Here is a 17,380-nt window from a genome sequence, read left to right on the forward strand (position 1 = left end):
GTTCTGCTAATACATGTCAACAATATGATTTCTCAGATAGCCAGGGCTCAGGATTTAATGGAGGTGGCTGGATATTGCCAGTGAAGTTTACCTAACATACGAAATGTGAAACATACGAAAATGAAAAGCTGTCTTGGCTTTCTTCTTTTGTTCTGGAAGGAAGCGATGACCTCTTTCTCCAGCAACTGGGTTGCCTCGTTGCCTTTGCCAGACTTATCACGTCTGCTAGATCTTGGTGTACTGTCACCAGTCCTTCTGTGTGTAGTCATGAGCAAATTCCTCATTGCTGCTAGTGAGTGTCTCACAGTGACTCACTGGGCTTGGTTATTGCCCAGTCTGCCTTCTGCTCTCCTCCTCCTCCTCCTCTTTCCTGAGTGGTTTTCTGTTTTGTAGGGTGCAGATGTGCTGAAGTTTCTCATCCATCTAACTTCTGATGCAAAGATGCATATTTGCTGTGGATGTCAGTGAGAGGTGTAATCTGTGCTGTCAAAAGTAGTTACTAGCACTGCCTTGTGTCCTGAACATCTACAGTAGCAGCAACCTCAGCACAGATCTGAGACACACTCTGGGTCCTTTTCTTGCCTGTTTCAACAGATAAGTGTCAGATTGTTTCCTTTTTAGTATCCTTTGCAATTACTGAGACAGGGATTAAATTTACATTTTTAGCAATGTCCGTATCATCAGCTATAAACAAATTTCCCTTGTAATCACTTAGACTTTATTTCCCTCATGGGCCTCTTTTTATGTCCATAAAAATGTCATTATCAATTTCTAGTTTAATTTCCTTTTAATTTTCCTGTCTTTGCTTGGCTACACTATACACACCTGTAGATCTCTAATTTAATATAGGGATGTAAAGAATAGCACTTTTTGTCTTCCACTGTGCATAAAATGCCCTCACGTGAACTGAAGAATATCTTACACTGTTTATTCAGACATAGCAAACAAGATTCAGGCTCTTTGACTTTGGACGCTATTGGCACCTGCTTCTATAGAGCTGGGCAACAGGGATCCTACAAAGTATATTGGTTAAGCTGTGGAGCTGATGCTGTTCCAATAATGGATGCTCCTGCCTTCCCAGCATGTTCACTACCATATATCTTCCTCTCTTGGTTTACCTCTTTGGGATAGGCATAGTGATGTATGCTGATGTAGCAGACAATTATGGAACAACACTGCTCTTCTCAGAAAAGAGCAGGGAGTTCATCATTTCCAAGACAAGAAGCACCCCATGCTCAGTAACCCTCACTTTGGAAGATTGTCTATGTTAATGAAGGCAGGGTTTTCTTTGCTTTATCAGGTTCCTAGTGCAGTTCTGCTCAGTTTGAACTTAGGTGTATTTATAACTTCCTAGTCCCTTGCAGAGGACCCCTTGATCAATCTCAGCACAGGTCTGCAGATCTCCTTCAGATACCTCAATTGCCATGTCTTTACCTGGAACACAGGAATATAAAAATGGTTGTGCTGGGCCAGACTGAAGATGCTAGTTCAGTATCTTGTCTCTGTGATGCTGGTCAAAAGCCTAGGGAAATGTGTGATAGTGGGGCAGATACACGATAGATCCCCTGGGTAGTGTCTGAGAACCTCACTTTTCATGGCTCCAGGACTTTCTGTTCCAGAAATGGTGGTTTTGGATTTGGTACATTTGATAGATTTCTCTTCCTTGAACATGTCCACACATTTCTTGAACTCAGGTCAACTTGTAGTATCCACCGGAGTTCCACTGCTTGCCAATATGCTGTGTGAAGAACTATGTCTTTTTGTTTGTTTTGAACCTGGCTCCAGCTGTCTTCATTTAATACCACCATCCTCAGTACTATGTTGAGACAGACAGTGAATAGTAATATCTCTGTTCAGCCTCTGAATACCCATCATGTTTTTATAGGCTTCTAATATATCTGCTTCATACAGTGGATATTCTTATTCTCTACCTCTGAATCTTTTCCATTTCAGCTATATCCTTTTTGGCAAGTAGGAACCAATTGCACTTAATATTCAAGCTGCAGGTAAAATTAAGATGTATACAGTGGGCATAAGGATATCCTTGCTTTGGTCCCTGTGCATTTCCTAAGTCGTAGTGTTCTGTTTGGTTTTTTTCCCCACGGTGGCTGAAAAACATTTTAGTGGGATTTTTAACCAAAACTCCAAGACCCCACTGATAAGTGGTGGAGCTCAGAAAGTTTTACTATATATGTGAAACTAGTACTGTTTTCCCCTCTTGTGCATCAGTTGGCAACTTTCCCAGTGAATTCCATCCATCATTTTATCATCCTTACATACTTAGTGTGCTGAGGGCCTTTGGCAGCTTTATTCTATTCTATATTATATTATTTATTATTATAATTTATAATATTTATAATAATTTATAATTATATTATATTATATATATTATATTATACATTATATATTCTATTCTATTCTATATTATTCTATTCTAGCTTTATCTTTGTGAATTTGATTAGGAAATCATCTGTTATTAGCAAACTTTGTCACCTTGCTGCATGTCCAAAATCATCTATACATTTTTACCAGTGCAGATCTCACCAGAATTCCAGGATGACTTCTTCACTGCTGACCTTCCTCAGCCAAAATAAATTACAGTTTCCCTGTGGCTTCTGTTTTACATATTTTTATCATCTCTCAGCCCAGCAAAGACCTTTTCTCTTATCCCATTGCTGCTTAGGTTCTTTCAGTTGCCTTTGGTGAAGACTCATGCTCAAAACCTTTTGGCAGTCAAACAAGACTTTATTAACCATTTTTTTTTTCACAGGATTCTTTACTCCTTCAAGGAATTACAGTAGGTTTAAGAGGCACGGTTCCACAGGATCAATTGTTTTACAGTATATCATACTTACTCATGTGCCCTGTAATTTCATTCTTTATACTATTTTTTCTAAATCTGCCCATTACCAGCAGCAGGCTATTTGATTACAACAGCTGGTTGCTTGTTTACAAACACTGGAAATCTTTTTAGAAGCTGATATCATATATGTGGTTTTGTAGTTCAAAGGTACTAGAGGTGAGTTCAAGTAATCCAGTTCAAAGGTACGAGAAGTGATTCCAAGTGAGGATGTTACATACCATATTCAGTGTCTCACCTGTAGAATTTGGGATGATAAACTGGGTTTTGTTGACTAAAATATCTTGAGAGTAGTTCTTTTGGAAAGATGTACAAATTTAATACCTCTTTACTTTGAGGCTGGCTGGATCGCCACAGAAATGTAATGCAGCATAACAGCAAAAAGAAAACTGAGGAAGCAGGAACATTCAGAAAGTGTTTAAAACACAAGGCAGACAAATAGAAGATAATAATGTCACACAGAGTTTCCATTTTCTCATGGACAGATTATAAAATCTCCATCACTCCTTTGCTCATCTTTCATAATTCTTTGGCATGAGCATTACTTCTGTGAAGCAGGGTGACGAAAAATGAACAAGAATGAGAATAATCATCAATAAAATTTTCAAGGGAATAATGGTGGTATCTATTAATGGAACTATACACAGGATTTATTGACTTGATCTTTATACTACTGAAAAGGAGACATTTCTTATTTTTTACTTACCAATTAAATATTCACTTGCTACTTCCCCCTTTTATTTTTCTAGCAGATGAATAATAAACGGGCATAGACAGAGTGCTGGTTAAGCTAAACTGGCTGTTCCAGTGACTGTGAGGTAAATGGGCAGGCTTCCTGACTGCCCTGTGCAAGTCAGAACCACTGCTCAAGGCACAAGTGGGGACACTTGCCTTTTCTGGTTCTCTCTTCTTTTTTCCCCCCGTTATGAAAAACTCTTCAGTTTAAATGTAAGCAATATGGGGAGACGTAGTTTGTCTTTCGTGGTCTTATAAAAGCTTTGGACCTATTTTGTTTGAAGGATAGACAGAGGTTGAAGGGAGACTTCAATTCTGTTCTTCTGACTTCTTTCCTGTTACCACTTCTAGTCTCTCATTGACTTTTTGCTCTGCTCTGTCCCAGTTTAAAACATGCTCATTCTGTTTCTAAGCAGAGGAAAGCTGTTATGATACGCACTTTTTAAAGTGTTCTGTTGCAGTCCGTGGCAATGCTATAGTTTAAAATAAGTATTATCTGGAATTTTATCTAGTTCCCATCCTGCTGGGTTCCCATTAACTACACAGGAGCTGTGCAAGGTGCAAGTTAAGGTCAGGATTTCATATACCTCTTGAAGTAGCTTTTTTTGTTTGTCATGATCCAGTCTATTGAGAATTCCACCACTTGGAAATGGATTTGTAATCCTGATGGAATACAAACCTGCTTCCTCAAGTTTTGAATTCTGCCATGTTTACATCAGGAGATGAAATTATACAAGTAAATGGTTCAAAGAAAATAGAATTATTACACATAACTCTCAATCCTTTTCTAAGTGGTGGTGCCCCTTTGTTTCTTAGGTGTGTGTATTTGTGCCTTTAATGGCATATCAGAGAAGGAGTGAATTTCAATTAACTTTTTTTTTCTTTCCCTTCTCAGGTAGATCAATGCCTGCAGCTTTAATGTGTTAGCTGAATTCTGTGGTTCCCATCTATAGCAGACCTGATTACACCCTTATTAGGGGACCAAAAGCCCTGTATAACTTCCTGGGGTATATATGGTTGAAAATACATTAGCTGGCCTCGTTCTGTTTACCAGTCCTTCATTGAAAACAATGGTTGGTAAAGTTAAGTAATGGTTGGTAAAGTTAAGTGTCAGACATATTACCTGTGGTGTTGGGCTTGGAAGGGAATGAGTAGGTTTAAAATAAAACCCCAAACTCTCCCTCCCCAAGAACCCAGACATCTGTATGTCCAAGGATGCAGAAGAACACTTAACCAGTGATGTTATTTACTCTCTTGTGTATTGTATCTTGAGAAGAATTAAGCAATCAGTACGCTCTTCTGGCAAATGATCCATAAATACGATTAAAATACCTGGGAGAATAGGGCTCAGATTAGTCCAGTTCTACATTACAAAAGATTTATTAGCGTATGTTGGCATGAACTTTTAAGATAGTTACAGAGTGTGCAGGTATAAAATGCCTGGATGAATACTGCTTATATGGACCTGGAATGCAATATAAGCTTCAGTGGATCAAATATTTTCCTAGTGGAACTATGTCATAGCAAATCATGCTTTTGAACTAGCATTTTAAATCACCATGCAATTTGTTAAAAGAAATAATGTATGGCCCAGAAAGTATATGTGACAGCTTCACATAACAGAGGTTTCAGGATATATTGAAAGAGCAACGATCAGGATTTACTGTTTCCTGTCTCTTGTGATTTTTGATGCCTGTTTATTTCTGTGCTTTCTGATGCTTTGCTTGTTCTTGAATCAACCGATCTCTGGATTACACTTCCTTTGATACTCTGTCCTTTCCTTCTTCCCTTCAATGACATCTGCCTCTGGTTGAGTCTCCTCTCTGAGCCATTCCTGTCACTTCCTTTTTTCCTTCAGGGGCAAAACTCATCTTCTCCATTATCTGGTATTCCTTTTTTTTTCTTCATGTTTCTGGTCTCAAAGAACCTGGAAGTTGTCTTTACCCCCTGCTGGTCCCTCCAGCCCACAGAACTTTGTTCCCTTGTTTATTAACACTGCCTCATCTGTGGTCCTTTCTGTGGAGACTGTTACCTCTAATAATATCCACTGTGGATTTGGGTCAGAGAAGTTGGTACTTCTGTGCTCTTGTTCATAAGCTTTGCCTGCTCCTAGCTCTTGATCTTTTTTTTTTTTTTTTTTTTACCCCGGTAGAATTTCCTTCTGCCTGCCTTTCTAACATTTTCATGGTCTGCACGCACACAACTCTACTTATTCCCATCTCCCTGCCTGACTTGGACTTGCAACTTTCTTCCATTCATAATTTCTCACCCTTCAGTTTCCATATGGATAACCATCCAACTCTCTAGCTGCCCTGGTGCTGTTGTTTCTCATTTGAATTGTATCCTGTGTGCCAAATCAGCTACATGCTTGAGTTGGTCTTCCCCAAGCACTGTCTTTGAGTTTATTTTCTGTGAAAACTATTTGAACTTCTTGAATATTTTTACACTCTCACCAAGAATGGGACTTTGTAAAACCTCTGTTTTGTTGATTTTGATGACGTCTTTTCTGCTTTTATTTCCTTTATTCCTCTGTACTTTCTTCTTACCAGCTTATCAGTTCCCTTTAGGCTTTATTTTTTTGTTCTTCTCATACACTTCCAAACCCTTCTGACAATTCATGGTGCTGGCTGACTCCCAGTACCCACTTTCTCAGTTCCTAATGCCATCTGCCATGCTTTAGAGATACTGCTGACTATCTCTGGTGAAAATCTTTTGATTCTGCTGACTTTCTGTATTTCTTAATCTTTGGGATTTTTGTCATCTGTTATATTTGCTTGCAGTTTTGCTTGTTCTGTATTTTTTATTAATCATATAGCCCTCCATTCAACTTATCTATTCCCCCTCTCTCTCCATGTGAACTTCTTCAAGCTAACTAGCCAACTAAGGTCAATATTCAAGCTTCCTCTTCATTTACTGAAACAGACATTAAGATTTTGTTTTGTAGTCTTTGAACCTGTTCCAGCGAACCTATCCCTGTCCCTATCTACCTTCTGACCTGCTATTCTTTTTTTTCAGTTCTGTTTCTCTCCTTGAATTCCTCCCCATACACAAGAAACATGTCTGAGTCTCTTCACATTAAAAAACAAAACAAAACACAAAATAACCCTCAACTTTACAAGTTTCTATTCACCCTATCCCTAGACCTCCTTCATCTCCCCACTCCCTTAGTCATCTCTTGTCTTCTAATAACTTTCTAGAACTGCTAACTTCTGGTTTCTGTCTTTTGCACTGAAATTTATCTCACTAATGTTCCTCTTGACTTCTTCCTGGAGGAATTCCAGGCTAGTCCTTTATTCTCCTCCACTCCATCTGTTACCTCTCTGTGATGCTATGTTATAGTCTTCACTAAATTTTGTTGCTCTTAGGCATTTGTCATTTTGTCCTTGTTGATTCTCTTTCCTTCCAGACTCGGTTTCTTATTGGGCGGGTCTTCCTCTACCCCTACTCCTCTTTATGTAGGTGTTTGTTTAGATCTCTCAGGAATCCGTCCTAAGCCTTTGCATCCTCCTCCACTTCAGATAATGTAGCCATAAGCATAATCTTTATGAAGGCATCACTACTTTATTATTTAGTGGTCTTCTCCCACTCCAGTTAAACTGTACCTATCTCAGAAAAGTTTCTTGGTCTTCAGTGGTCACCTGAATATAATCATGTCAGAAACAATTCCTGGGTTTTCTTTTCTTTCCTGATGTGCTCTTCTTGCTTTATGCAGCTCTGAGGTCTGACAGTTCCTGTTTCTCCATGTAGCGGTAAATCAGATTGAAGGCCTGCTCGTCGCAACACCATGACTATTATGATCTCATCTGCCTGTCTGATTTTAATACTTACAGCTTTGATTCACTTGATTACTGGTGTTAATATCGTCTTGGCTTATCACTCTGCCTACATCACTTGCTTTTCAAAGTCTGTTTACTCATCTTCTCAAGCTTCTGGTCTTTCTTTTAAAAGCTTTACAACTTGCCTTCGCTTTTTCCTTCTGAGATTTTACCACAAAGTTGCATTTTGTGTTTGCTCTACTTGCAGTATTGGTTTTGATTTCCCAATTGCTATTCCTCTTACAGTTACTAGTGCACTTTCTCTTACTGCGCCCAGTCTTTGTTGAAGCTCCTCCTCAAAACTTCTTCTGTAGTCCATAAAATTAAGTATGACCTGTTAATGGCTGGGCAGGTGTGTTAGTTGTGCACATCTTACTACACTTAGGTTGCCAAATATTTTTAACCCAGGGTTATTTATTGTTTGTATACCTCCAAGCTATAACATGTCTTTTAAATCATATGACTGTTGAAATAGTTATAAAGACAGTAATGTATTTGAATTATTGACTATCACATCTTGCATATATTTGCAGCATCTATGTCAATGGAGCCTACAGACAGTGTTTTTCTTTCTCAACACATGCATACACATACGTATTTAATCACAACGCTAGTTAAAGAAAAAGTAGGCAGATTTGCAGCTATAAGGAAGGTTGCTGATAAGACCAAATATGGATCAGGGGATTATTATTAATTGTTTAGTACCTACGTTGAGATTGTGCCAAGAAGAGGAGCCTATTGTACTAAGCCTGGTGTAAACTTGTAGTAAATGAAAGACTCATCCAAGTAGCTTGTGGCATAATGTTTAAATGATAAGAATTTTCTTTACTATGTTCCCCACAAAAAATCTATTATTTAATAAAAGGATATGGTGTTGTCTTGGCAAGGAAGGGTATGAAAAGCATCTGCTGGATATTATTTTTCATCATTGTGTTTGTAATTGTTTTCACTTTAGAGCAGCAGAGTGAAATACAAGTGATTCAAAAAATTACTTGTGTCAGTAAAACTTGATATCTAGTAATTTCTGCCATTTTCTCAAAATACTGAACACTGGGGACATTCGGATCAAGGAGATGGATTTTGAAAGGTGAAGTTTAATGTAATACTAATTATCTAGGACATACATAAGTAAACAAGTAAATACTACGCCTGTGAGAAGGGTTGAAAAAAAGTTCTGCTATGGAAAAGTTTCCCTACCAAAACAGGAATGCAATCCTGACAGCCTTTCCATTTCAAATATCATAGCTACCACCACCAAAAAGACTCCCTTGTCTACTTCCTAAAATAGACAATAGCTAGAGGTTAGCTAATGTCCTTCAAGGCTCTGATGGAAAGCACTGTATCCTCCCATGCTGTACTCTACAGCTGCATATGGGTCTGCACTTTAGTGTCATTATGAGAAAACTGACAATGAAAAAAATAATGCCCTTTTCTAACAAAAAAATCCTTTCATATAGAAGCACTGACAGAACATGTATAAACTGGTAATGCTTGTGTGCACATTTGCTTTCTACTCTATAGTAATACTTGTCCTTTTCCTTTCCAAAAGTTATGTTATGTGTTTTCAACATAAAGCACGCTGTTAAAGACATATCAGTTGTTTCTAACTTTTAGCTTGTTTTTATTATCAAATATCTTCACTAGTCTAGAACAACAAGGTCATAGAAGTGATGATGTTTAAAGCTTCCAGATTACAGCAGGCAAGCAGTTTGTACAAGTCTAATTCTTGGATCTCTGAGAGGTAGGAAGACCAGTTGAACTACTATTTATAATTCATATTTACCTTTGATTCTTTGGCAGCACATTTCAAATTCCTGAATGTATATCTTGTGCGCTTGTGCTGTCTAGACTTCTAAACTATACAAATGCCTCATTATCTAGTCCACTGTCATGATCACTTTCACAGTATATTTTGAGTGAGTCTTTGATATGAAAATTCTCTTCACAGTGCAAATTTCATTCCCTGGGTGGAGGTGATGCACATGTAACTTCAAACTTGGTATCTGAAATCTGTTTGTTTGCCCTGTTATTTTCTCAGAACACATTATCAGTTTCATTATCTCACTTATTTCTCTTCTGCCTTTCCTTCCCCACACCCCCCCTGCTTCTGCACCGTTTACTGCTTTTTTTTTTTTAATCCCTGTGTGAATTAATTAGACTACCTGAACTTTCAGAAAGCAGATCATATCATCAGTGGCCTGGAGGACATCATTATTTTTTCTCTTCTTTGTGAATAGAGTGGCTTCTAACTGTTTTCTCTGGCTTTGCCCTCCTTGGTCACCATGGGTCATTGATGACCTGAGACAGGTAAAGAGTGAGAGCAAAGATAATCAAAATATCATTGCCTAATTACAGGATGAAGAGTTTTTCTTGTCTTATGCTGTGACTATATAGACAGTGCAAAAGGTCTTTTAATTTCCATTAGGGCAATGGTTCATTTACATGCAGCAGAGCATTTCTGGGTGGTACAAATCTGTGTTTTTCAATCACACCAATTGCGGTTGCCTTGGTAAGAAAGTCACTCAAGACAACAAAATCATGTAGATCAACCTAAATCTTTGGAGATGAGAAGTACTTAGTCATCCATTCTGGATTTTCTGCTGGTTACTTCCTGAAGATATAGATGATTTGGGGACTCTTCTGACTAAACCTTATGTTTGAATTTATACATTTTGGCCAAGAAAGACTTGTCAGTTGTCTTCAAGGAAATTATTTATAAGTTTCAGTTTAAAAAACCCAAACAAACAAAACAATAATCTTTTTTCTTCTGGAGGATAATAGATCATGTAGAAGACAACTCTGAAGGACCACAAGGAATCCAATTTAATCTTTGGGCATGCAACAGAAAATCGTATGGTATTTTAAGTTAATTTTTTCCTGACAATGGATGACAAAGGGCCATACTATTTTTTAACACTTCAGTTAGATTTGGTTCAGTCAGGCTACCTTCGCTGCAAGTAGAGCAACGATATTACTAGTGTTGGCAGACTTATTTGGAAGGTCAGCGATGAGTTTGGCTATATAGGAGTGATCACACTCAGTCAAACGAACAGTCCATCTAGTTTACTATCCTGTGTCTCCAGATAGTCCTGATCAGACTCTCCTAAGTCTCAACGATTTTCAGCCTTTTCTTCAGTGACAGTCAGTCTACCTAAGGCCTTGCTTATTCTGTGGAGATGCCCATCTCTTTGCATGGACTGTTACAATAGTTGATGGTGATGTCATGTCTAGTTAAGGCAACTTCAGCTAGGTGCCAAAAGTTCTATGAAATTAATCTGAGTTTAGAATATCTCTGTCCTGGAACATTCTCCCTACTGCCTTGATTAGTCCTTGGATTGTGCTTGTAGAGAGTGTTCGTTAAATACAACTGAAAATTGTGGGTAGGTTTGAGAAACAGAAGAATCAGTGAACATCATATCAGTGTTTCTGAGGGAGGGAGTTAATATAATATTGATCGTGCTGGCTTGCAATGTCAAAAAACTGATGTTTTGAACTATGGTTGGCATACATTTGTGTGTCAAAGATGCAGACTCCAGACTGCATCATTTTTGTGGCTGTAAAGAAACAAAACATTTTGTCTCCTGTGTTGTAGCTGCTGTTAAAGCAGGTTCTAATAAGTTGGTCATGACCTCTTTTCTTCATTGCACTTGCTACTTCCACATGAGTAGCTGCTGCAAGAAGACTGCCTTCTATGATTCTTCTTCCTGACCCTATTTCTAGGTAGAGAAATCTGAAAATGTCATCTTTTCTGAGGCTGAAAGCAGCTCCTTTGAGATGGGAAGTATATCCAGCTTAAAACCCAACATACCCTACTGCTGATTAAGAAACTAGCAATTAAATAATTTACTTTTTCCCATTTGCTGCCCAGCAGCCAATATCCTATTGCATAGCGGGCTAAACTTAGCACGTTTAGCTTCTAACTACACCTAAATAATGCTGTTATCCTGGATCTATCCTCACCTGGCATTGGGCCAAGAGAGAGCCCAGACAAGCTGAAAGTAAATATCTTTTGGGCTTTGAATAGTCTTCACACCCATCTTCATGCTGCCGGACTTCTCTGTAGTAGTTGACATAGCCAGTGCTGTGAAGTGAGAAAAGAGGATCTCACCTAAGGGGACTGCGCTAGGATGACATAAGACATTCATATAATGACAGGAAAAAATAACCATGACTTAGCTTGAAGTCGGTGCTGTTCTCGCCTCCGTAACTTTTAAGTATTTGGCAGTGTAGTAATGAAAAATATGAAGCAAAGGGAATAAAATCTTAGTCATACAGATGTGACCCAACTTCCACATCCCTTAACTAGGAGCAAGGAACACTGTATTTATTCAGAGGTCTGGCTGAGACTAGCAATGGAATAAGGATTAGTTTACAAATCCAGCAGATGTGATATGATAGGAAAGAGGGGAGAAGTTATGAGAGTCTTAACATGACTGAAAATGTTCAAAGGAGCACAATAACCTGAGTGCCTTGGTCAGGTTTTATAAGGTGCTCACACCAATTAGGTGTTCCTGGTAATTTTGCTTCAAGGCATACAAAACACGACAAGAACAGCTGCAATTAAATGCAGTTGCTTAAAACAAAACAGGTACCAGAATCCAGAAGGAATTTAACAGTTCATTTTTTCATTATTATATCATCTAGTGCTCCAACAGGTTTATCAAGCCTTTTGATTGGGAATGTTGCTGTTGGGTCATTTCCCTATTAGTACAACAGAGCCCTTTTCTGGTGGGAGTGCAGGCAGAGAAAGTGGGGCATCTAGGTACTGCAACAAATTAAGTTACTGTTTTGCCATGGCTTGATTTTCTGTTTTATCTTTTTTAAATAGAATCTTGTCTTCAGTTGGTTAGGTGTATGAAGAATAGATAAGGTAACATATTTGGCTTGCACATGGAAGAATTGTATTGTTTCTACCTAAAATGGCTATTCTAAGAAAGAAGATTATGTATCAAATGATAAGGAGATATTTTAGTGATATGCATTCATTTATGCATCAGTTCATAGTGGCTGTGTTGTGCATAACAGTATAGAACCAGCACAGAATGCTTCAATGTAGATCAACACAGGAATTACAGGTATTAGTGAGCATCTACTTGTCTGTAATACTGCTTTGTTCTATTCGTGTGTGCATTTTCTGCTCGTGTTTTGTCCCATTAAATATATAACAATATTTGCCTAGATTTAATGTCTGTGATGATTACCTGTGTTTATACATTGGAGGAATTGCATTATTACATTAAATGTGTGGTCAGTCTCAGGTCAGTAGCAAATCAGTTCTGTGGAGCCAGTGCTGATTAGTGCAATTTTTAGCAGCATTGCAGAAGGTGGTATTTCTTTATTAAGTCATGCTAAACAGTGTCTTGGCTTCTGCTATAAGAAGAGAGAAGAGGAAAAAAGAGACAGAGAAGCATGCTTTTATGCATATGACATGCAGCCCTGGCTGGGAAAGATGCAAATCTGGAATGAAAACTAATTGCTTTCTACTTTGTTGCATAGCCTGAACTACGTGGAGTAGAGCTGACCAAAAGGAATATGTGCTATATGTTAACTAGTAGTGATTACTGCAGAAAGCTGCCACAAAAGCAGTACAATTAAAGGGACACTTAAAAAAATAATTCTTCAGACCTTACAGAACAGATCTTACTGCATTATAAATGTGTTTTGGTGAGTCTTCCTTGATAGGTGGATAGAGGGGAAAAGGATGATACAGTGTAACTACTGGAATGGAAAAGCAATTATATTTCATCAGAAAGATAAAATTCACTATCTTTCCATCTCAAAAGATTGCTAAATATGATTGTATGTAACGCAAGCAATTAAACACAATGATATTCAGAAAGGTTCCCCCCCTCCCCCTGTGCTTGTCTTTGGAAAGAGAAAAGAGTTTTAGCATCTAAATTGTGGGCATACACATTGTGCATTAAATCAATTTTGTGTGACTGTGTCTGCTCAAGGACAGTTTAAAGGACAAGGCTGAACATGGCAGTCACCAGTGATTTGCCTCCTGCAACAGGGAGGCATCCATCTACATATAACAGCTTTTTAGCCATTTAGGTTAATTGTCATTGCAAGATATTTCCAGCATGCTTTTGGCAGCTCCTGAGTTCAAACAGCTCCCTTTTCTATATCTTTAATAATGCCGTCTTTATGAAATGTCAAGCTGAACTTACACGACATTTGTATTTTTAAGATAATTTTGGTTAATGGGTCTATGAGATAAATACAACACAAAGCGATAATGCTGGAGTATCTTCAGACTGAGAAGGCAATCGTGATGTGTATGTGATACTTGGGTAAGTGTTTAGAATTTTATTACAGACCATTTGAAAGGTGAATACACAAGGACTATACTACCACTAACTTTATGCTGAAATATATAAACTGTAATATATTCATTTCAGAGTTCCATCTTTTAAGTAATTATTGATAATATAAAATAAAATAATTTTATATTACAGCTTTCTACTGTTTATAAGAATGCAGTATTTAATGTTTTCTGCTGACAGGCATTCCTTAGTTCCAGATGGCATTTGAGAATTATGTAGGTTGTCTAATCATCAATAAGTGGCTTATATGGAGAAGTAATTAATACCATGATTATTTTCCTTAAGAGTCAGCAGGTGTGTCATATGCATAATTTTTAGTGCGGAAAAAATCAAAATGGCTTCTGCTCTGCTCTATGTTTTACAGAAAGGAAGATGCTGAAAAAGGATTCTTTTTGATTATGTTGTGATATGTGCTGTGGGTGTACTCAGAATGTAATTAAAAAGGGAAAGGATTTTACCTGAAGGTTTAAAAACCGTGAAAAATTTTCTGGAACATTAATGCTCTTTGTAGCTGATTTTTGCGTTGTATTTCAAAGAAAAGCAATCATCCAGTTAATTGAAAACATTGACCAAATATCAGAGACAAAAAATAAAAGTATCCAAGTAAGAGGAAAATTAGAAGGATTAAGAAAAGTAAAATTTTAATTTTACATGGAAAACTAGAAATTATTTGTTACTACTTTTGACTTGTCTGTTCAAAGCATATTAGCACCAACTCTCATACCAGTGGAGCAGAGTACCTACCAAGGGAAGGACAGCGAGACATATTCATTCCATCTATTTAATAATTTCTTGTTGTCCTGACAATTTCCTAATGTACGTTTATTGTTATACTATTATTTTATTTACTGTAGCGACCAGCACAGGTGATATTCAGTTAATGTTTGTGCAATATTCAGGTAGCTTTTATTATACATGCAACGCTGTCTTTTAAGGTCATGTATTGGTTTTCCTTTTTTAGTAAAAATACACAATAAATGTATAGATAACTTCAAATCTGTGTATAGTCACCTAGACTTTAATCTATCTTCTTGCCGTCCAGAATAGAAGGAAAATGTCCTAATTCCATCATCCAGAAATACACTGAAGTTCTACAAGAGTGTCTACGTTAGTACCTATGAATATAAAAATGTGTCATATGCCTTTGTACAGATCCACGTTTGAAAGTAGTTACTTTGCTCTTCTTTCTACTTAGTCATCTGCCACCTGATGAAAGCATAGACAGTTTATAAGAGCTATAACTAAAACCATCCTAAAACATCTGTTATAAAATGATGTTTCTCAGCTTTTTGAAATGTGTAGTTTCTGCATTAATTAAATTGATCTGAGGTGCGGAAGGGCAGTGCACAGTCCTGGGAGGTGACAGGTTTAAGGACTGACCTCTTTGCAACACGTCAATCGCAGTTAGGGCTGTATCCTAGCTAAAGAGGGTCAAGTTGGGAGGCTTTCCAGGAGGTCGTTATCTAGCTTTGGAATATCCTGGGTAGTGAGCTTTGTCAATATATGGGTGGAAACAGTACTTCAGACATTTGTTTTCAGTCTCTAAACCATGGGCTTTTTTTATTCCTTCAAACCAATACACTTACAATTCTTGGCAACAACTGCAGGCTCACTTTATACTCTGATAAGGAGGTGGTTGGTCTAAGGGTTGAAAATCCGTACTCCTAGTACTCCTGGTGATCTCCATCCTTCACGACTGCGTACCAAAAAGGAGGCGCCAAACATCTTTGAAGGCGGTTTATTTCCTTTTAATTTTGTTCAACTTCAAATACACGTTTCAGTGTTACAACATGTGGTTGCACTGTAAAAGATGAAGAGGACAATTCTACTGTCTGCTTTTCTATACTCACCACTGTGTTTAAACTTCAAGTACGAAGAGACAAAAATAGTCACAACTGAGTTTATAAGACTCTTTCATTAAAATAGAATTTCCTGTGAAATACATGCAGCAAGTGCAGCTGTGTGGTGAAGGTCATTTCCGCATTCATTTGGAAAATGTAAAAGGTGAAATCCTGGACTGAGCAGAGCTTCTGAGCTGTGGTCTCTTGTGGTTTCCATGTGAAGGCCTCAGCTTTTTCTTATTCTTTTATCCCAGATACATTATTTCTTTTACTGTGTTTTGCTGATATTTTATTGCTTTAGGGAAATACCTTTGTGTCTACATTTTAGGTAAACCATTGTGCGATAACTATATAAAACCATAAAATATTAATAAATATAATTAAAAAGAGGGAGAAGTGTTAGGTATAAATATATGACGAGTTTATTGCACTCTGGTTACAGCTTCACAGAAATGTAATTCCACTGGCTTCTGTAGCATTGCTCTCGAATTAGGCCAACAGAAAGTGAGCCCAGGATATTTACTTCTGTGTAAACTTTGCCCGGTTAATTTGTCAAAACTGTGCACTGTAAAACTATTACAAGGTATTAATATACATTGGTTTGATGTCAAAAAACCATTTTATGCCTAAATGTTGATTTTTATCAATCTCTTGTCTCCTATCATCATCTCTTCACATGGGTAAACTGTGCACTTTCCAAGTTGAACGACTTAGCACTTCTGTAGTGCTTTACAGTTCTGAAATGCTGTGTGAATATTAATTACGGCACAAAGCAGCCCAGTGAGGAAGGTAGATAAGTAAGTATTATTATCCCTATTTTACAGATGGGGAAGCTGGGGCACAGAGATTAAGTGGCTTTCCCAAGGCCACACAGCAAGTCAGTGGCAGAGCCAGGATTAGCGCTCGGGGACTTCCTGGATCCCTCTCCCATGCTTTAAGCAGTAGACCACAGTGTTCGCTGGACTCAGCAAGCAACTCATTGCAATAATGGACAGTTCCAAGGACTCATACCTGGTCAGTGTGTCCACACATTTGTTTGCAAACTGCTGCAGTATGTCAGTATGGTTTGAATACCTCAGTCCTAGCAGATTTGTGTGCTATGTAAAATTTCTGACCTTCATCACCTTCAAATGGTGTGAAAGGAAGAAGTGGTAGCATTCCGACATAAACATGGCATGGCTGTGAAAAACACTTTGTTTTCTTGCCTTATTCTGATCCTGCTGAAACAGATGGGAAAAACTGCAGTGGATTCATGGCTTTGAGGTTGTTAGTGTGGAGGTTGGTGGCTGCTTGGTATGTAAGTCACCCAGAGTATGAATTCTATCTTCTATGACTGTCTTATGGTTAGTCTTGCCTATACTTTCAGTTTCAAACTCTCATTTATTGCAACACTTAAAAATGATAATTTCACAGTTTTCCTGAAATGCTAATAAAAAGCAGAGCATTACCAACTGAAATGAAGTTTCTAGTCATCATGGGAATGTGGAGCGGATCTGCCACTATTTTTACTTGTATTGCAATAGTGCTTACCTCCAAGAGAGATTAAGACCTAATTGCACTAAACTACTAGTGAGCCCTTCCCTCCCTTCTCCCCTCCTCCAAGGAGGCAGTAGAGAAATCACAGAAACTGCCTCTAGACTAAATGCAGTGTGACTCTTGTACTAGTAAATGCAAGGTGGCTTTCATACCGCTCCCTGGGAAGTGAGAGTGTACAGTGCAAGGCCTGTTTAATTGGACCTTGCTCAGAGTTTGACAAGTGAATTGGCAACAACACAATACTCCCGATTAAGCTGTTTTCCCCTG

At 37.9% G+C, this 17,380-nt stretch overlaps 1 protein-coding gene across 7 annotated transcripts in view; it reads left to right on the forward strand.

Moving 5' to 3' along the window:
- The window catches only part of SLC4A10 (solute carrier family 4 member 10), a 178,561-nt gene that overhangs the window by 41,381 nt on the left and 119,800 nt on the right, over nt 1-17,380 (forward strand). For 2 of the 7 annotated variants that reach the window (XM_064451465.1, XM_064451466.1), the window contains exon 2: nt 16,402-16,591. The exons of the other annotated variants lie outside the window; for them this stretch is intronic. In XM_064451465.1, coding sequence (XP_064307535.1) covers nt 16,565-16,591 — 27 coding nt within the window. In that variant the 5' untranslated portion in view covers nt 16,402-16,564. The remainder of the gene's footprint in view (nt 1-16,401; nt 16,592-17,380) is intronic. 7 annotated transcript variants of the gene reach the window in all.

This window comes from Phalacrocorax carbo, chromosome 5 (assembly GCF_963921805.1).
Source record: "Phalacrocorax carbo chromosome 5, bPhaCar2.1, whole genome shotgun sequence".
Taxonomy (NCBI): Eukaryota; Metazoa; Chordata; class Aves; order Suliformes; family Phalacrocoracidae; genus Phalacrocorax; species Phalacrocorax carbo.